At 40.8% G+C, this 22,016-nt stretch overlaps 1 protein-coding gene across 1 annotated transcript in view; it reads left to right on the top strand.

Annotated features, from left to right (window-relative positions):
- Nucleotides 1-22,016, top strand: part of MKLN1 (muskelin 1) — a 176,252-nt gene that overhangs the window by 59,217 nt on the left and 95,019 nt on the right. The window contains exons 5-6 of the mRNA XM_026648895.2: nt 7,299-7,408; nt 14,702-14,894. Of these exons, the coding sequence (XP_026504680.1) occupies nt 7,299-7,408; nt 14,702-14,894 (303 nt within the window). The remainder of the gene's footprint in view (nt 1-7,298; nt 7,409-14,701; nt 14,895-22,016) is intronic.

Here is a 22,016-nt window from a genome sequence, read left to right as displayed (position 1 = left end):
ACGTTTCCCCAGTCATAATATTTTGGATGATGGTTTTATTTCTATCCTCTATCACATGCTCCCTCGGTAGGCCTGTTCTTGCATCATTTTATGAAAACAAAAGCACCTTAGTGCCAGTTAAAACACCTATATGTTTTGTAAGTGCCCTAAATATCTTCACTGCTTTTGATCTTGTTAAGTGTGGTCAGATGTTTGGCTGCATGTGTGTTCTCTCTGTGTGCTGTCGCAGCTCTGTGCAGACAGTTGGCACAGCAGACCTCGAGCGAACCACCCAATGACCACAAGATTCGTTAAGGTGCGAAGGCATCCAGCCAGGTTTGTTATCGATGAAGCACGGTAATAGCACCTGGCAGACTCTACGAGGATACTAAGACATGTATATCTGTGATAATGGACACAGCTCAGTCAATGACGGGACTTTCCACTGCTCCCTAGGCTGGCCAAAGATACTCCCTCTGAGATACATTTTTATACCCCGATATAAACAAGTTACCTACTGTCACCCTAACCTTATCTTTTAGGAGGGGTCAGTGTGTTTCTGTTATCCTTGGGGAATGTTTTTGTACCATCCTTGATATCTGGATGTTCTGGTACCACTTGATATCGGGATGTGTTTGCATGAGTACTCTGTACTTAGCACTTCTTAGGAATGTGTATTTTTGCAGTATCAGCCCTGTTCTTGCCAGATTCTGTGATCAGGTTCTGCCTCATACTAGGCCTCTAATACAAGGGCTTATGTCTCAGGCTTTCTTCCTACTACAAAAAGTATATTGATTTCTGCTCTTCACCAGTTTTTTGTTACTGTGTAGCAATGATTCATTTGGTCTAAACTGTTTACATGTTCAGTACTGATTGCTGTAGTACTTGCAACAAAATATGCTGAGAATCTTTAGGTAGAGCTGTAGTGAAGGTTTTTACTGTGGCTAGAATGAGCCAAAGATAACTAAAGCTCTACCTCCAAAGGGATGGGAGTGCCTAGCATAATCCAGTACAGAACATACACATAATAGGGCATGGCCACTGCAATGAGACTACCCTTGCAGAACAAATCTTTGGACTTCATTTTTACAGGGGCTACTTCTCAAATACTTGGGAAGGTTTTACAGGCTTGAAGGGCAACACAGAAGAAGATACATAGACTGGGGTGGGTGAAGGAGACAAAGGGAACTGTGGGGAAAAGAACTTAGATGGGACATAGGTATTAAACCTCCTCCTCCAAATCCTTCCTCAAAATTCGCTACTTTGTTGCTTTTGCAAATATTACAAATAAAATAAATTTAAAAGAGAACTAGCTCAGTACATAACAAAAACAGGGTTACCCCCATGACCGTATTTTGTGTGAATCTCACCGCTCTTTCAAACTGCATCCCACCGTCTGTCTCTCCTTATGTCATGTCTAATTTAAATGGTTGCTACCCCAACCATATGACACTTTATCTGAAATGCTGTACACATCTCTAGGAGCTGTATAAATCAGAGGGCAGAAAGCAGTGAAAGTGAAGATGAGAAGCTTGCCCTTAATGTAGAAGAGGGGAACCAGGGAGAGATTCAAGACTGAGGAGATATGTTTAGAGTGATGGAAAAGGAATCTTAAAATGTCCTATGTATTAGAGTTAAAGGACAGATTATCCAGCCATTCAATTCATACTTTTTTTTTTTCTCTCTCCACCCTCATCTTTTGGAGCAACTTTAAAATATCTGATGAAATTTTCTTGGGCTTTGTAGCCCCTGCAAGGCGTCTATCATCTGTCCTTCCCATATGTGGTATAACTTCTGTTTTAATGCTAATTGTTTTTAAATACTTAAATACTTGTGAAATAGAATGATCCTGCATAATGGAACTCTGATAGTAAAAACACCACTGCTCACCTCTTTTCTGTTTTATTTGTGAACAAATGTAAGACCTTGTTGAATGTTTAATGAGAGCTATTGAACTGTTTGTGGTCTTACATCCTTGTGGTATTCATGGTTCACATTTCTGAAGTACCTGTCACCCTAATATCGGGATATGTACATAAATGATAAGAATTATCCCTAAATGGGATTTTAGCTGTCCAACCTGATCCTCTATTTCATGGCCTTTCAGAGTATGACTCCAAGTAAAGTGGGGTGAGGTGGGGAACCTGCTATTCCATTAAAACCCCTGTGTAAGGAAAAGTAGTCGTCTTTTTTTTTTTTTTTTTTCCTTCTTCTTCTTCCTGAGTCAGGTGTTAAACCTGGACTGTTAAATCTTTGCTAGAAGCCAGTTCCGCAGTTTGGGCTCTCCATTGAGAAGTTCTGTCTCCGTCCATGTGAGGTGTACCTTGTGCTCTGACAGCTTTCCAACCATCAGCTCATGTTTCAGTGTGAGGGACAAGTGGCAACTGTTGAGATAGATGGGCCACAGCCCCTTAATCATTTAGCAAACGATAGCTAATGCCTTGAATTGGACTTGGAACTGGGTAGGTAACTAGTTCTGAGGGTGATGCTCAGGGGTGGAATGTTCTTGATGGTCTGCCTTGCTTAGTAGAGAGGCTGCTGAATAGTACACCAGTTCTAACATTTTCAGGTCTTCATGGCTCTTACTTGATTTTTCCTCTCTTTCCAAGCTTTTTGGGGGCTGGGATGGATAGACAGATAACCTAAAAGCTATTAAGTGCTATTGGTTCTATTTATTTTGTATTTTATAGCCTCTAAAATTGTAGTGTGGGGGACAATGCTTTTTCTTGTAGAGAAGGAACTAAATGAAAAGAATCATATTAAACTTTTATTAACCCTTAATTTTTTTTAAATGCAGATCTGTGTGAGAGAGAACTTGATAAATTGCTATGTATGCTCTTGGATTAAATCCACTTCTAATCAAGAGAAGAATGTTAGTGGTGGTTGCTGATGAGCAGGACTGGTTACTAAAGTCCTCTGTTCAAAGGACAAATATAGTTAAGACAGCAGGAGCATAACTTTCACCTGCACTGTGCATCAGTCCTGACCTGAAAAGATCGCCTCATATCTACAGGGGGCTTCTGCTCTCCAGGGCCTGTTCAGTCCTTTTTGCCTCGTATGTGATAACCATCACCAAGCAGTATCTTTGTTGGGTTTCTGTGATGTGACAGCTATCCACTAGTAATTGGACTGAGAGTAACTCTCTTGGAACTCTGAAAGGCCATCAGATGGTGGGTCACTTTCCAAACTGATGAATTTGAACAGATGACCTGAAGGCTTACATCAGACATGTTACAAATTCCATAAATTATCGGGTCGCAAGTATAGTTTTGATACTGCTGTGGTATGCCCCACTCAGAGTAGGAGACGGAGTAGGGGACAGGTTCTAGTGCTTCATTAGGGAGCAACTACTGTGTAATATCTTCTCAGTTTGGATTTTTGTTACAGGTTTTTAACTTTCAAAGTATCTGAACATTGTGGTGGGGAGGACTGTACTCTATGAAGTGATTTAGGGTTTTATTTGCAAGTTTAGCAAAGAATGGAGGAAGCCATCCCAACACTCTAGATTGTAAAAGCTTGGAAGACATGAAAAACAAATAGTTCTTTATGGGAATATTTATTTTTCAAAATAAAATAGGCATAATACATATCCTTCAGGCACAGCATTTGGCAAATCAAAGATTAAGAGCCAGGCAGTGTAGTGAGGAGAACAGTTTTTAATAGGTTTCAGAGTGGTAGCCGTGTTAGTCTGTATCAGCAAAAACAACGAGGAGTCCTTGTGTCCCAGTTAGTCTCTAAGGTGCCACAAGGACTCCTCGTAGTTTTTAATAGGGCATCTTTGGTAACGAAAGTAGTCAAAAACAATGGACTGGAAATCTTCCACTTTGTGTTGTAGAATTTGGTTTTCTGTAACACTTTTTCCATACTAGTGGTGTCACAGATTAGCATTTGAACATCATATGCAAATGTTGCAGCACATTTTTTTTTTCCTTTGCAATAGCTACGAAAAGCTCTTGCACACTAAGACATGTTCAATTGAGGGACATAAAGGTATCCAGGACTCTGGAGGTATCCTTTTTTATATGTTTCAGAAAATGTCCTAATTTAGTCTAGTATCAGAGGGGTAACCGTGTTAGTCTGGATCTGTAAAAAGCGACAAAGAGTCCTGTGGCACCTTTATAGATTAACAGATGTATTGGAGCATAAGCTTTCGTGGGTGAATATTCACTTCATCAGATGCATTTAGTGGAAATTTCCAGAGGCAGGAAATTTGACACCATCAGCTCAGGATTAAACAAAGACTATGAATGGCTAGCCAATTACAAAAGAAGTTTGTCCTCCCTTGGTGTTCACACCTCAACTGCTAGAAGAGAGACTCATCCTCCCTGATTGAACTAACCTCGTTATCTCTAGACTAATTCTTGCCTGCATATTTATACCTGCCTCTGGAAATTTCCACTACATGCATCTGTTTTAAATTGAAACAAAACATTTTGATATTCTTGAATTGGAATGTTTAATGTCCGTTTATTTAACTGACCCAAAATGCATCACTTTGAGTCAATTCAACATTAAAAATCATTTCCCTATAGTTTTGCATTGCCTCATAGGAGTTGTAGAGCAGGTAACTGATGCCCTCTTTCCCCTATGGACTGGACTCCTTGCCCAGACTACAGCTTCTGTGATACTTCCATGATGCACCACACAGTGTGGTCAGGGGAGATCATGTTGCGTCATGAGATGTAGTCTGGCCAGGGAGCCTGCTTCATAGAGAGAATGGGGGCATGGGGCATCTGAAGTACAACTTCCATGATGCAACGTGGCAGTATAGGAAGATGCAGTTCAGCAAACCAAAATATTTTTACTTGTGTCGAACTGCCAGAATTAAACATCTTGTTTCAGTTTTTCCCAGAGGAAAACTGAAAAAAAAATCTGTCAGAAATTTCCAGAAAATACATTCTCAGTCAATGATTTTGGACAGAAAATTCCCAGCAAACTCTAAACCTAGTATATTGTGTTGACTTGGTATATTTGGCTTCCTGTATGGAGCTTGTGTATCTACCAATAAGCACTTTTTAAAACTAAGCTATTTAGGAGGGGAAGTGAAGTCTCAGTTTAAGCTACAGATATTTAGTTGTGCAATTGTAACTATCAATGGGAATTTGGCTAGGACACCAGTGTCAATATTCCTGTTCTTAAGAATGCAATAACAGACACTTTTTTTTAATTACCACCAGTGGTCAGAGGATATTAGGGTTGTAACTGAAAAAATAAAATGATACCTTTACTCACTAGTATGATTGGTTGGGATGGAGTTTCTGTACCTCCTGTATCTCTCCATAGTTTCAGATCTATGCTGCAACTTCAGTGTAGAGTCCTCTGTCTTGGCTTGTGTTGTATAGTTAACACAGCTAAATGCTATAGATCTACAGCATTACACTTTATTCGTATTAGATCTGCCTACAGACCGGCTGTTAAAATTTTCCACTGGATTTTGGCATCCTTTGCTATTCCTAAGAGAGAGCATGTCATTTTTCCTTAAAGTAACATTTTAATAGCTGTTTTCACTTTTAAAGGGGGTATTCTCAAATAGTTTAAGCCCCAAAGCTATCTTCTTATACCTCTAAAATTAAAGAGGACTTTCTCCATGTTCCATAATTGTTTGTGTTGTGCTTCACGTTTTCTAAATGCATGTACTATTTATTCCTTAACCTTCATTAGCAGGTCTCTACTGCTGTGGGCTTGAGCATAGTGTACTCCTGGGGGAATTCTGTACCAAAAAATTTAAAGTTCTGCACACACTATTTTAAAATTCTTCATATTCTATATGTCAAAATAACACAATATAATCACTCCATTCAATTATTTTGGTAATTTATTTCAAAATACCCGTCAACAAGTATGTCAACAGAAACATCATAACAAAAAAAAATCCCCCCAGCAGTAGAGAGTTAAAGAAACCCCTACAACAACCCAGTTCCAGTTAGGGGTTTTTGGAGGGGGTTGTATGGCACCTCCAGAGCCCAGACATCTGCATTCCCCTTCCCCCAGAGCCCAGCCACATGGCACGCCCCAGCCCAGAAACCCACACCCCTCCATCTCCCCAGAGCCCAGTCATGGGGCACTCTTTGGCCCAGGCACCTGCACCCCCCCTCCTCCAGAGCCCAGTTGTGGGGCGCACTCTGGCCCAGACACCTGCACCCCCAGAGCCTTTACTCCCCCCACCTTCTTTATTGTCCTGCTGGGGTATGTGATGTGGGGTGACCCTGCCCTTCCTCACCCTTTGCCAGACCCTCTCCTGTCCCTGGGAGGAAGAGGATCAAGCCGGGTAGCCAGAGCATGCAGAGCCTCCATCCCTGCCGTCCTGGGCACTCTGCTCACTGCGAGTTGGGCTCTGCAGAATCCAGCAGCCCTTAGTGGCGGTCTGCAGCCCCAATTCTGCAGGGGAAACCTGGAACTCTGCACAAATTCTGCATTGCGCAGTGGCACAGAATTCCCCCAGGAGTATGTCATGGTATAGACTTGCTGTGGTGGTAGTTCTTACTAGTGCTGCCGGCTGTTGAGGGAAAAGCCATATCCAGTGAAGTTATGTCACTCCAGTGTGTTTGCCCAAACTTGGGGTGAGGGCACAAGAGGAGCCCTGAGCAGGCTGCCAGCTAACCTGACATCCCTGATGTTAGAAATGGGGTGGGAAAGAGTAATAATATTTGATGGGGGGAGTTGTAGGGAGAGAGGTACACAACTGTGGAAGTCAACTACCAGGAAGCCAAATTGGTTTCATATGCAATTAGATAGAAATAATGTATGGATGAAAGTTGTGAACCTGGAAAAAGCACAACACTTTTTCCTCCCAAGCTTCCAAGACGATGTTGCAAATCATGTAAAGTAAAAAATAACCAAACTTGATATCCTCTTCCTTAACCAGGGATGGTGTTTCTACTGTTGGCAAAAATGAAATAAACCACACACTTTAAAAATATCACGTACTGCCCTCAGTTTGCCCATTTAATATCCATCAGTGTACCCATTGGCCATTTGAGCTATTCTATTCAGATTCCAGCATTCTGACCCTCCTTTTCTCCACCTGTGTGCAAGCGTCTAGTCTGTAAAGATCTGCTGTCTTCATCTTTTTTTTCCACTGCAAGCTGTTTTGAGGCACAGCTTAATATGATGTATGACCGGTAAATTTTCTAACCTTACAGAAAATCAATAACCAAAAATTTGTGTGTAAAGGAAGAGAATTTTATTCTTGTTAAATTATTATTCTCCTTGGGCTAAAAATGCATTCTTTTGAAATAGTGTTGTAGGTTTGATCAATAATCTAACAAGTATTTGACATTTATGTACCTTTCTTTTTTCCCCACCCTCTCCCCCTCCAGTTCCACTGTTATCATGGGGGCCCAGCTTCAATTTTAGTATCTGGTATGTTGAACTTAATGGCATTGATGATCCAGATGTGGTCCAACCCTGCCTCAACTGGTACAGCAAGGTAGGCCTGCATTTTAAATGACTGCACCACTCAAAGCAAACACAATCTCAAAACACTGTAAAACTTACTCTTGTGGAATTGTACTGTTTCTCTTCTGTTCCGCAGATATCAACTGTTTGAACAAGCATTTTTTTTTTAAATATATATAAAGGCAAGTGCGGAAGCTTGAATTCAGACTTTCTGAAACTATCCTGTGCTTTAAACTTGTATGATTTATTGTGTACCAGTGAGTCTATGGAATTTGAGGCAGATTTGTTAAATTGTGATCTTTTTTTACCTTGCACCCTCTTCCAGTAACTTTTCCCCTATATTACCCTTTCTTTAAAGGGTCTTGTATACACTTGGTTATTTTAAGTAGGTGGACTTGTATTTTGTATTTGGTTTTCACTAGTGAAGCATGGCTTACATATACCAGGACAGTTGTAGGCATAGACTTCAGCATGGTGGGAGAGGGACGACGTGAGCTGTTCTAGGACACTGCTAAAATGCAAACATGTTCCAGGACAAAGCACTCAAGCTTAAACATATAAGGATCTTGGTGGTGATTTTCAACGTTCATTTCCATGTAAAGTGCTCTCTTATAGAGTAATATCAAATCTTGTCATACTGACCAAGACAAGTGTGTGTATGTAGATGTACACGTTTTCATGCGCACTTTTGTCTTTGGTCAGTATGGTGAGAGTTGGTCGTTTGAAGTCTTGTGTACAAGAGAGCAGTTTATATAGAAAACATCAACAAAGTATGTGTGTGTGAATGCACTTGTGCACACAGACCTCCTCTCTTTTCCGAAACAATAACAGTTGATAAAGGTCAATCCAAATAGTAATCCATGCAACTTTTCACCTCCCCTTTCATCTGTCCTTCTTCCTGTCATTAGGTTCTTGAATTCTCAATGTTGCCATTACATCTTTATAATACTTTACTTTTGATAGGTCAGCCTCAAACCCTGTTGCTTTTATGGACTTTAAATGAAGTTTTATAAAAAAAAAATAAAAAATAAAAATGAAACTCCTCTCCAGAATTCCTGGTTCAATTAACCACACTCATCAACATCAGAGCATTTTTCTAGATTGCTTTTGCTTGACTATACTTCCTGTTCTCGTTCCTGCATTTGCTAGTGAATAGTAGAACACTTTTGATACTACTTAAACTTTAAGGTTAGCTGCAGTGGACTGTTGAACATGATTTTTTTTTTTGTCTCCCTATCCTGTTCTGTTAATTATGAGAAGTTTATTAAAACCCAATCTACAGCTATAGTGTGGCTCATCTACTTGAACCTTGACAGTTGTGTAAAAAATAGTCTTTAATACTTATATAATGATTAAGGCGCTACTTGAATTGTGGGATGATTGTCAAAAAAAAATTGCAGCTGAGTTGCAGACAAGCCATGGAAAATTGCAGAAAAGTAATAATGGACCTTAATGGACTTTATTACCACAAATAATAAGGTCCATTATTACTTTTCTGCGATTTTCCACTGTCTGCCATCCAGGGCTGAGAGTGAGGGCTCCCACTGACAAAATTGCGATGGAAGCTTAATATTGCGGAATCCACAATTTCCACAAATATTGCAAGTTAAGTAGAGTCTTAAGAATATAATAGTACCCAAAAGCCCCAACCAGGAGTGGGGCCCTGTTGTACTAGATGCTGTACCAGTGAAGATGTGGTCACTGTCCATGTATAAAAGATCTTGCAGTCTAAGAAGAGGAGCATCATATGAAGGGTGGGAGACAATGTAATGTACTCATAGCTTTTCCCAATAAAAGCTGTGCTGGACCTCTGCTTGGTGTTCTAAAATAACCATTTATGCTCATAGGGGCATTTCATTGTAAATATTGACCATCAAAATTAGCATCCAACATTAATTTCAGTCTTTTTGGACTAAATACATCAAATGTATTCATGCCCTCAGTGGAGTTACACCAGGGTTGAATTTGGCCTTATGACTAAACTAGGGAGATGAATATGCTCCAGTCTGCTTTCTTTATCCTTCCATCACTTGAGTAATTTAGGAAATTTTCTATATAGGTTTCACCTTAAAACTAGGTAGATTTTACTGATGTACAAGTGAACACTTTTAAAGTTCTAAACAATATCATAACTCTTCAAAACCAAGATGGTATATGTTATGGGGTGTGTGTGTGTGTGTGTATAGATATAGATATAGATATAGATATAGCCACATCGAGAGTATTGCGTCCAGAAAGGGTGCCCCACTACAGAAAGGATGTGGACAAATTGGAGAGTGTCCAGCGGAGGGCAACAAAAATGACTAGGGATCTGGGGCACATGACTTATGAGGAGAGGCTGTGGGAACTGGGGTTATTTAGTCTGAAGAAAAGAGTTGGAGGATTTGATAGCAGCCTTCAACTACCTGAAGGGGGGTTCCAAAGAGAATGGAGCTAGGCTGTTCGCAGTGGTGGCAGGTGACAGAACAAGGAGTAATGGTCTCAAGTTGCAGTGAGGGAGGTCTAGGTTGGATATTAGGCAAAACTGTTTCACTAGGAGGATGGTGAAGCATTGAAATGGGTTACCTAGGGAGGTGGTTAAATCTCCAGCCTTAGAGGTTTTTAAGTTGATGGTTTAGTTGGGGTTGGTCCTGTTTTGAGCAGGGGGTTGGACTAGATGGCCTCCTGAGGTCTCTTCCAACCCTGATATTCTATGATTCTATGTTGTTTTTTCATACATTCAGCTATATTGTGAAGCTGATCTCCTTGCTTTTATTTGCATATTCCAGTAAGTGTTCTGTGTTTTTTGTTAGCACACAACTTAATCTCTTTCACATATGTGCTGGTAGTTGATTTTTGAAGTCACAGATAACGTTCACTCCCAACATTTTCAGGTAACTACCAGTTCACAGACGACTGTTGTAAATAATTTTGGATTAAGAATGATAAACACTGCACTTATGACTATCGTAGATATTTTCTTTCCACTTGTAAGCCTTTTGTCACCAAATTTAATGTGGAAGAATGAAGATTGAAGGGACAGTGACCGATTTTTTTTTTTAAAGTTTTCAAAAAATTTGTCAAAATTCATCCAACTCTAGGCATTTTGAATATATACTAAAATACAGAAACTGACTTCACCTACTAAAAATATGTTTAAAATAAAATGTATCAATATTCGATACCTACATTTTAAGAGGCAAAAAGGTGAAATTTTAATAGTGAATGAAAAAACCCCAAATCAAATTCAATGAAGCTGGCATATTTCTCAATAATAAAGGCTAAGGGTGGGATTTTCAAAAGTGCCTGTGATTTATTCATAGCTTCCAACGTAAGAAGGAACAATTGTGATCTCTAGTTTGACCTGTATAACTCAGGCCATAGGACTTCACCAAAATAATTACTTTTTGAACAAAAGCATACCTGTAATTTTAAATTGGAATAAAAAAAAAAAAATCCAGTGATGGAGCGCCCACTGTGACCCTTGGTAAATTTTGTTCCAATGGTTAATCAGGTTTAAAAAAAAAAAAAAATCACACCTTTATTTATAATCTGAATTGGTCTAATTTCAACTTCTAGCCATTGGAACACGTTTTACTTTTCTCTGCTTGATTCAAGAGCCCATTATTAAATATTTGTTCCCCATAAAGGCACATATAGATTGTGATTAAATCACTACTTACCCTTCTCTTTAACCTAAAGAGACTGTTCCCCTTGAGTCTCACTGTAAGGCATGTTCTCCAGCCCCTTAATCATTTTCATGGCTCTTCTCTAAACCCTCTCTGATTTATCAACATCCTTCTTGAAATGTGGGCACCAAAACTGGACACAGGATTCCAGCAGCAGTTGCACCATTGCCAAATACAGAGGTAAAATAACCTCTCTACTCCTACGTGATATCCCCCTGTTTATGCATCCAAGGATTTTATTAGGTCTTTAGTCACAGCATCACACTGGGAGCTCATGTTCAGTTGATTATCCACCACAACTCTCAAATCTTTCAAGAGTCACTGCTTCCCAGGGTAGAATCCTCCATCTTGTAAGTATGGCTGTACGTTCTTGTTCCTAGATGTATACTTTTACATTTAGCCATATTAAAACGTGCATTGTTTGCTTGTGCCCTGCTTACTAAGTGAGCCATATTGCTCTTTATCAGAGAGCTGTTCTCTTCACTATTTACTACTCCCCCAATTTTTGTGTCATCTGCAAACTTTATCTCTGATTTTTCTTTTCTTCCAGGTTGTGGTAAATAGTGTAGGGACAAGAACTGATCCCTACACGATCCCACTAGAAATGCACCTGTTTTTTATGATGATTCCTCATTTATAGTTCCATTTTGAGACCTCTTAATTAGCCATCTTTTAATCCACTTCATATGTGCCAAGTTAATTTTGTATTCCAGTTATTTTAATCAAAATGTCATGTGGTACTTTAGTCAGATGCCTTACAACCAAACTTATAATCTCATTAAAGAGATATGGGAGCACAAGTTCCATTGAAAGTGGGTGTGCTAAGTTGCTTACATACTTTGGAAAATGTCACCCTAAATTCCTTCCATCTAATTATTGCAATTAGCATATTTAAAGCTAATGATAATTAGGGCTGTCAATTAATCGCAGTTCACTCACACGATTAACTCAAAAAAAAATTAATTGTGATTAATTGCAGTTTTAATTGCACTGTTAAACAATAGAATGCCAATTGAAATTAATTAAATATTGTGGATGCTTTTCTACATTTTCACATATATTGATTTCAATTACAACACAGAATACAAATGGTACAGTTCTTGCTTTATATTTATTTTTATTACAAATATTTGCACTGTAAAAATGATAAACAAAAGAAATAGTATTTTTCAGTTCACCTCATACAAATACCGTAGCGCAATCTCTCTATCGTGAAAGCACAATTTACAAATGTAGAATTTTTGTTACATATCTGCACTCAAAAACAAAACAATGTAAAACTTTACAGCCTACAAGTCCACTCAGTCCTACTTCTTGTTCAGCCAATTGCTAAGAGAAACAAATTTGTTTACATTTACGGGAGATAATGCTGCCCACTTTTTATTTACAATCTCACCTGAAAGTGAGAACAGACATTCGCATGGCACTTTTGTAGCCGGCATTGCAAGGTATTTACGTGCCAGATATGCTAAACATTCAGATGCCCCTTCACGCTTTGGCCACCATTCCAGAAGACATGGTTCCATGCTGATGAAGCGTGTTAAAAAAATTAAGCGTTAATTAAATTTGTGACTGAACTCCTTGGGGGGGAATTGTATGTCCCCTGCTCTGTTTTACCCACATTTTTCCATACATTTCATGTTATAGCAGTCTCGGATGATGACCCAGCATGTTTGTTTTAAGAACACTTTCTCTGAAGATTTGACAAAACGCAAAGAAGGTACCAATGTGATATTTCTAAAGATAGCTACAGCACTGGACCCAAGATTTAAGAATCTGAAGTGCCTTCCAAAACCTGAGAGGGACAAGGTGTGGAGCATGCTTTCAGGAGTCTTAAAAGAGCAACACTCTTATGCGGAAACTACAGAACCCGAACTATCAAAAATGAAAATCAACCTTCTGCTGATGGCATCTGACTCAGATGATGAAAATAAACATGCGTCCGTCCGCATTGCTTTGGATTCTTATTCAGCAGAACCCATCATCAGCATGTATGCATGTCCTGTGGAATGGTGGTTGAAGGATCAAGGGACATATGAATCTTTAGCGCATCTGGCATGTAAATATCTTGTGACGCCAGCTACAAGAGTGCCATGTAAACGCCTGTTCTCACATTCATGTGACATTGTAAACAAGAAGCAGGCAGCATTATCTTTTGCAAATGTAAACAAACTTGTTTGAGTGATTGGCTGAACAAGAAGTAGGACTGACTGGATTTGTAAGCTCTAAAGTTTTACATTTGTTTTATTTTTTGAATGCAGTTATTTTTTGTACATTATTCTACTTTTGTAAGTTGAACTTTAAATAAATAAATAAATAAATAAATAAATACATAGGATATCTCCATTAATGCATTTATATATTTCCTAGAACTGGAAGGGACCTTGAAAGGTCATTGAGTCCAGCCCCCTGCCTTCACTAGCAGGACCAAGTACTGATTTTGCCCCAGATCCCTAAGTGGCCCCCTCAAGGATTGAACTCTCAACCCTGGGTTTAGCAGGCCAATGCTCAAACCACTGAGCTATCCCTCCCCCCCACATGATACTTTCATGATAAAGAGATTGCACTACAGTACTTAAGTGAATTAAACATACTATTTTTTATTTTTACAGTGCAAATATTTATAATAAAAATAAATATAAAGTGAATAATGTACACTTTTTGTATTCGGTTATAATTGTAATCAATATATTTAAAAATGTGGAAAATATTCAATTTTTTTTATATAAATAGTATTCTTTTGTTTAACAGCGCGATTAATGGTGATTCATTTTTTTAATCACTTGACAGCCCTAATGATGATATATCTTCCCCCTCTCTGACTGACAACTAAAACGGTAGCTTTTTCAGACGCTGCGTGCTGACTTTTGAGTTTTGGGTACTGTAACTCACTGGATCTCCTTCTGACCCTAGTGTCAAAATCCTGCACTGTTGGATGGCAGGTGGGCAGCATTGATATACTGGGGCATGAGATGAGGAGCTGGTGTGAGGGAATAGCCTGCAGTGCTAGTTTTGGCATGTACACCAGTTTTTTCCAAATACAGTTATGCAAGACAGCTGAGCTTTTGAGGTTATGGGTTTTCATGCTTTGATTTCAAGTAATGGCGATTAATGGTCATTGTGTGTGTGTGTGTGTTTATAGCAGCTGAGGGGTGAAAACATTCTCTATATTCCTGTTTAATACTCTTTCCTTATGCTCTTTCGCTTAGAGAAGCTGTGACCTACTTACTGTTCTAAAGTATTTTGTTATATAATTTATGATTGTACGACGCTTACGTAATTTTGGGAGTGACGGGTTTTTTCCACTTTTTTTCCATTTTCGTGTAGAATTCAGCAGCAAGACCAAAGAGCTAAAAAAGGAATGGCAGTGATTTTAAAGATTTGGTCTTGTGGTGATCACATCTTGTAACTGTATCAAAAAATTAAATCATCTTAAAGAAAGAAATAGCACAATGTTTTGTCTCATCTCCTTGGGAGGCAGATGCCATGGAAAGTATATTACGTTTAGTATAGCTTTGTAGGCTATGAACAGTTAACATATGTAATATGTATGAGAGCTTCCACTTCCCTGCCATCCCAACAAATTTGTAAGAAATTCCTGTTAGTACCAGCCAGGGAAATCTACCCTTCTCATAGGTTTTCTTGTGTTCCAGTAGTACCGTGAACAGGAAGCCATTCGTCTATGTCTAAAGCATTTTCGCCAGCACAACTACACTGAGGCTTTTGAATCACTGCAGAAGAAAACCAAGATTGCGCTAGAGCACCCAATGTTGACAGATCTGCATGACAAACTAGTGCTGAAAGGAGACTTTGATGCTTGTGAAGAATTGATAGAAAAAGCTGTAAATGGTAAGTGAATCCAAAGCAGCATCTTGTCTGGAAAGCCTATTGATGTATAAACTTTCCATAATGTACATTTAAAATATACACAGCTGTATTGTGATAGCTTTTGTTTTGCATTATGTAACGGGAGCTATTTAGTATCTGAAGCATGATGCCTTGTAAACTGTTGCTGGACACATGAGTATGCTCTGCGCGAGAAGAGTTAGTAAAGGTTGACAAGACTTACTAACATTTTCCCTTGTTATTACTATTACTTTGGAGTCCCCCCTCCCCCCCCCCCGGGGGGAGTTTAAAAGGTGCTTCCAGGAACAAGTGAAGACAAGGTCTGTGACCCAAATAGCTGACAACCTAAAGTCAGACATAACATTACAAGAGAAGGTAATAAACAAAAGAGAAGTTGGGAGGCGTGTAAGGGAATGACAAGATTTCAGTAAGACTCACCAATTAGCAAGGCCATCTCTTCATAGATTCATAGATTCTAGGACTGGAAGGGACCTCGAGAGGTCATCGAGTCCAGTCCCCTGCCCGCATGGCAGGACCAAATACTGTCTAGACCATCCCTGATAGACATTTATCTAACCTACTCTTAAATATCTCCAGAGATGGAGATTCCACAACCTCCCTAGGCAATTTATTCCAGTGTTTAACCACCCTGACAGTTAGGAACTTTTTCCTAATGTCCAACCTAGACCTCCCTTGCTGCAGTTTAAGCCCATTGCTTCTTGTTCTATCCTCAGAGGCTAAGGTGAACAAGTTTTCTCCCTCCTCCTTATGACACCCTTTTAGATACCTGAAAACTGCTATCATGTCCCCTCTCAGTCTTCTCTTTTCCAAACTAAACAAACCCAATTCTTTCAGCCTTCCTTCATAGGTCATGTTCTCAAGACCTTTAATCATTCTTGTTGCTCTTCTCTGGACCCTTTCCAATTTCTCCACATCTTTCTTGAAATGCGGTGCCCAGAACTGGACACAATACTCCAGCTGAGGCCTAACCAGAGCAGAGTAGAGCGGAAGAATGACTTCTCGTGTCTTGCTCACAACACACCTGTTAATACATCCCAGAATCACGTTTGCTTTTTTTGCAACAGCATCACACTGTTGACTCATATTTAGCTTGTGGTCCACTATAACCCCTAGATCCCTTTCTGCCGTACTCCTTCCTAGACAGTCTCTTCCCATTCTGTATGTGTGAAACTGATTGTTCCTTCCTAAGTGGAGCACTTTGCATTTGTCTTTGTTAAACTTCATCCTGTTTAACTCAGACCATTTCTCCAATTTGTCCAGATCATTTTGAATTATGACCCTGTCCTCTAAAGCAGTTGCTATCCCTCCCAGTTTGGTATCATCCGCAAACTTAATAAGCGTACTTTCTATACCAATATCTAAGTAGTTAATGAAGATATTGAACAGAGCCGGTCCCAAAACAGACCCCTGCGGAACCCCACTCGTTATGCCTTTCCAGCAGGATTGGGAACCATTAATAACAACTCTCTGAGTACGGTTATCCAGCCAGTTATGCACCCACCTTATAGTAGCCCCATCTAAATTGTATTTGCCCAGTTTGTCGATAAGAATATCATGCGAGACCGTATCAAATGCCTTACTAAAGTCTAGGTATACCACATCCCCAGCTTCTCCCTTATCCACAAGACTCGTTATCCTATGGAAGAAAGCTATCAGATTGGTTTGACATGATTTGTTCTTTACAAATCCATGCTGGCTGTTCCCTATCACCTTACCACCTTCCAAGTGTTTGCAGATGATTTCCTTAATTACTTGCTCCATTATCTTCCCTGGCACAGAAGTTAAACTAACTGGTCTGTAGTTTCCTGGGTTGTTTTTATTTCCTTTTTTATAGATGGGCACTATATTTGCCCTTTTCCAGTCTTCTGGAATCTCTCCCGTCTCCCATGATTTTCCAAAGATAATAGCTAGAGGCTCAGATACTTCCTCTATTAGCTCCTTGAGTATTCTAGGATGCATTTCATCAGGCCCTGGTGACTTGCAGGCATCTAACTTATCTAAGTGATTTTTAACTTGTTCTTTTTTTATTTTATCTGCTAAACCTACCCCCTTCCCATTAGCATTCACTATGTTAGGCATTCCTTCAGACTTCTCGGTGAAGACCGAAACAAAGAAGTCATTAAGCATCTCTGCCATTTCCAAGTTTCCTGTTAATGTTTCTCCCTCTTCACTAAGCAGTGGGCCTAATCCATTCATTATGATGGATTTTGTTAAATTTAGTGGATTGTTCTTTTTAAACCTACCTAGTTGGGCAACACAGCAGAAATAATATTTTGGGAGGGATTTGAATGAGGGCAGTGGCTTTGTGACTGGGTATAGGGACAATATGCCTTGTAATAGGAGTCCGCTTACAGGAAGACCCTGAGGTGGGAATGGGAGAAAGGCTCTGACTTTTGGCGCAGAGGCCCAGTGGCTAGATTCGTTATAAATAGATTAAGGTTAACCCTTATTTAGAGCTTTATTTAGAGTGCAGAGGGAGCTCAAGTAGCAGAGTTGAAGTGTCTTTGCCCTACACAGCAAGTTTGGAGCACAGCCATGGTTAGAACTCAGCAATTCCTGACTCTCTGTATTGTGCTCTATGTTAATTTGCTCTGTCTAGGTGAAACTTAGGCCTGGTCTACACTGGGGGGGGATCGATCTAAGATACGCAACTTCAGCTACGAGAATAGCGTAGCTGAAGTCGACGTATCTTAGATCGACTTACCTCCGTCCTCACGGCGCGGGATTGCCGGCCGCGGCTCCCCTGTCAACTTCGCTTCCGCCTCTCTCCTGCTTTGTAATAACTGTTAATAAACACAACTTCCAGAAGTGTGTATGTGCCTGCTGGCAACATCAGTAATGCAGTTTTTATCAAAGTAGTGATTGGTTCCTGGGGTACAGTGGGAGTAAAAAGAAGTGTAACTAAAGATAGCCTCATAGTTTGTGTCTCCTTTATAAATCAAGTATATCAAATAGCATGTTCTGTTTACTGTGTGGGATTTTGCTGTGCTACTTTCCACTCCTCTGGGACTGCTCTGTTTTCTCCAGTCTTCTAGATTGTGCTTTTTCCAGGAAGTACTTTCTCTTACTTGAACAAATGATTCATAACTGCTGCAGTGTTCTCTCGCTTATCCAGGTATAGAAGTATTGGCAAGGGACAAGTATGGCAGATTCCTAGATCCAGTATTTCACTGGTTAACAAATCACCGTTGCTTTCCAGCTTAATCGATTTTTTTTTTGTGGTGAACAGTCAACCTGCCTAGTTCCTGACACAGTTTTTAAATGTCAGGTTTGCATTGGCTGCTGACATCTCTTGGCATAGAGCAATGGCCTTGAACAATTGATTGCTTGCTTCAATTGCACCTATGCAGTGTGCAAAAAACTCTGGCTCTAGCTCTAGGCCAGGTCTACACTAGAAGAGGTTTGCTATTATAGCAATACTGGCAAATGCTCCCAGTGTTAGACGCTGGTTCCTTGAGCGAAATAAACTAATCTGAGAAAAGCACTTTTATGTTAGTATAATTGCGTCTACACTAGGGCTTTTGCCAATACAGAAATTTGCTTAAAATAAAAAAGGACTTGTAAACTGACACTGTTAGCAAAAGTTTCTGGTGTATACCTGGCATTAGGCTATGGCCAGGGCCAGCACCAGCCCAGCAAGCAGGTGCTTGGGGCGGCCAAGGGGAAGGGGCGGCACGTCGGGCTCTTCGGTGGCAATTCGGCAGCGGGTCCCTCGGTCCCTCTCGGAGGGAAGGACCTGCCGCCGAATTGCTGCCTGTAGCGGGGTGGTTCCCCGCTCCTGCCTGGAAGGGCTTAAAACAGCCCTGGCAGAGGGCTGCAGCTCTAAAAGCTGGGCTGATTGGGGCATGGCCCAGCTGTGGCTACTTCCCCAATCAGGCCACAGCTGGCCTGTATAAAAAGGCTGGGAGCCAGAGGCCAAGGAGTCTCTCTCTGCCTTCAGAGGGAGAAGGGCCTGGCTGCAGCGAGCTAGACACAGGGTACCTGAGTGGAGCAGGGCTGGGGAAAGGCTGAGGAGCTGGGGAGCTCCAGCCTGGAAAGTCCCAGGCTGTGGCCTAGGAGAAGGCCAGGGGTACTGGGGTTGCAGAGGGCAGCCCAGGGCTAGGCCAAGGCAGCAGGTCCAAACCCTCCTGGCCTGTGATGAGTGGCCTATACTGCAGTCTACCCCAGGGAGTGGGAGCTAGTTGGTGACTGGCAGTGGCCTTATTTTGAGGCGAGGTAGGGATAGTGGGTGGGGGTTCCCTGGGGAGGGGAGACCCTAGTACTGAGGGGTGTACTGCCAGGGGGCAACCCCCAGATACAAGGGCACCGGGGTCCGGGAGGGACACTGGGCCAGAGGACAGGTGGATCACCAGCCTGCAGGGGGCGCTCCAGGACGCTGGAAGAGCTAATTCCCAGAAGTCACCAGCAGGAGGCGCCGCAGGGGTGAGTCCGCTCCTCTACATGGCTGAAGAAGAAAGCGGTGCGGTGGAGCTGCCGCCGATCCCGATTGCGGCTTTTTTTTTTCTTTTTTTCTTTTGCCGCTTGGGGCAGCAAAAACCCTGGAGCCGGTCCTGGCTATGGCTCTGCTGGAGACCTTAGTGGCGTAGCTGCACTGATGCAGCTGTAAGCTCTCTAGTGTACCTGCTCTAAACTGAGAGAGAGAGAGCGCTTTCCTGTTGACTTAATTGATCCATCCCCAACGAGCGATGGTAGCTACATCAATGGGAGAAGTTCTCCCACTGACATAGCGCTGTCCACACCGGCACTTAGGTCAGTGTAACTATGTTGCTCACGGGGGTGGCTGATTCACACCCCGAGCGACATAAGTTATACCAACATAAGTGGTAGCGTAGACATAGCCGTTAACTTGATACCTGCAACGTTAAGCATGTTGTGGTATTGCATCCTTTGTTCTTGTCCCAGTTTATTATAACTGGAGTGAGCTATTCCTTTCACTAGCAATCTAGTTGAATGATTTAGCATGAATTTTTATTTACACATGCTATTCTACATTCTGTCACTGATTCTGAAGGAGTATTATAAATCTGATTTCAATACTTTTACGATATAATCCTATTATCCAATACTTGGCTAACTGAAGTTCCCGGTTACGTGTAACTTGCATTACTCCCTGCCTATTCTTTACTGATTTCCCCTTCTGTTGCTTTGACCACATTACGCCTGAACCCCTTCGCTGGCTTCCCCTGGCTTTCACATTAGGTTGCAGCTCCTTAATCCGACTTTTCACCCATCTTTCCATCTAGCTTTCCTTCTTCATGTAGCCGCATTACTTCTGTGTTGTTATCCTCACAGCATCCCTGTGAAGTAGGGAAGTAGTATTATCCTGAAGCACATTAAGTGACTTACTTGAGGTCACACAGGAAGTCTGTGGCAGAGCAGGGAATTGAATCTGTACTTCCAGAGTCCCAGGCTAGTGTCCTGAACCACTGGACTATCCTTCCTCTCTTTGGCCTTCAAGGCCAAACATCTTCATTCTGGTCTACCGTGTTTCATTCTGGACTTCTACTACCACCTGCTCACCATGCTCTTTTACATTCTTATACTGTCTTCTGTGTTTGAAATGCCTTCTCGTACACCTCACTCTCCTCAAGTTCCCTGCTTAAAACTTTTGTGAAACCTTTCTACAATAATTTCTCCGTATGCAGAGTTTGGGGCTTTTTCATTCCTGAACTCTTGTCCTGTGTATTAGCTTTTCAAATAAGTTTGTTTTGGTCAGTATAGTGTTGTGTATATACTTCCAGTGCTGTACAAACGTACATTTAAAGAGAAATATATACAAATGCCCAGTTAACTTTCAAGGCCTTCAGAGACTCTGAACTCTCCTGGCCATTACATAGCCTAAACCTGGGCATATGAACTTTTGACCTCACGTTGATCTTGAGGTTCATGGCCTTAACCTCATTTCACCACTACATTTTTCTTTAACAGGGATGCCGCACAGAGTTAGTTTAGCACAAATTGACTTAAAAAAAGGGGACAAATATTTGTAATGCTAGGTTTAAAAATGTGACATGCCATACCTCTTGCAGGCCGTCACTGTATTATTAGACGGGAAGAATGGGTCTGCATGGATGAGAATGAAGATTAGTGGAAGCAGAAGTGGATTTTTTTTCTTTCTTTCTTTCTTTCTTTCTTTTTTTTTTTTTTTTTTTTTGTGTTGCTAGTGCTGAACACTGATGTCTTCCACCCTACCTCACTGGATAATTTCTTTTGAGAACTTTTTGGCAGGCAATCACACTCTTCCCACAGATTCTTAGGACTTCCTCATGCGCATTATGCTCAGAAAATGGGCATATTGAAACTCTGGCAACTGGCTGACTTCCTCTCAAAACTAAAAGGTTCCCTAAGTCTCAGTTGCTTCTTAGATGTAGCTCAAATACCTCACATTTGGATTCATTCCTGCATCTTCCAGACAGCCTACGCTCTGACAGACAAGTCTGGTTAATATTCCTGTATAGCAAATGCAGAATCCAAGTTACTTAATGGAACTGCATGAAACTACTGCAAAACGTACTTACAGATTAGATTTCTGTGTGCAAGCTACAGGTAGTGTTCTGGTTTCACTTTTTTTCAAGGAGGTGCTCCATCTGGCTGTTTTTTCATGTCAATATCTGATGTTTGATCATCCACTAAGTCACTAGCCAGAAGTCTTATCATATTTGTTGACTGTGCTCAAAGTGCTTAGGGTGTATAAGAAGGGAACGGTTGAATCTTCCTGGAAGTTTCAGACACGCTGCAGTTTTGAGGGGTAATACTAAGCCATGCATACTCCCTTCATTCAGGTATTTTGTAAAATTTCTTGCTACGTAACATTCAACTGGCTGACAAAGTCTCTAATATTAGTAAATTGTATCTCGCTGATGAATAACCTGTAATCTCTAGGAGATGGATGTTACTATATGCAAAATGCATCACAGTGTAGGTGTAAAGGAGTTAATAGATAATGATACATAATGAATCATCTTCTTTGGACATAATTGTAGAGTAGACATGGTCATTGACCTGTGTGAAAGGCTCTGGAATCTGATTTTCCTTTAAAACTAATAAGCGCTCTTAAAATCGTTTCTGCAATGGAGTTGAAAATATCGTTCTAAACCACTGTTA

The sequence above is a fragment of the Terrapene carolina genome, unplaced genomic scaffold (genome assembly GCF_002925995.2).
Source record: "Terrapene carolina triunguis isolate 2854851 unplaced genomic scaffold, T_m_triunguis-2.0 Scaffold68, whole genome shotgun sequence".
Classification (NCBI taxonomy): Eukaryota; Metazoa; Chordata; order Testudines; family Emydidae; genus Terrapene; species Terrapene triunguis.
This window is presented reverse-complemented; position numbering and strand designations above follow the sequence as displayed.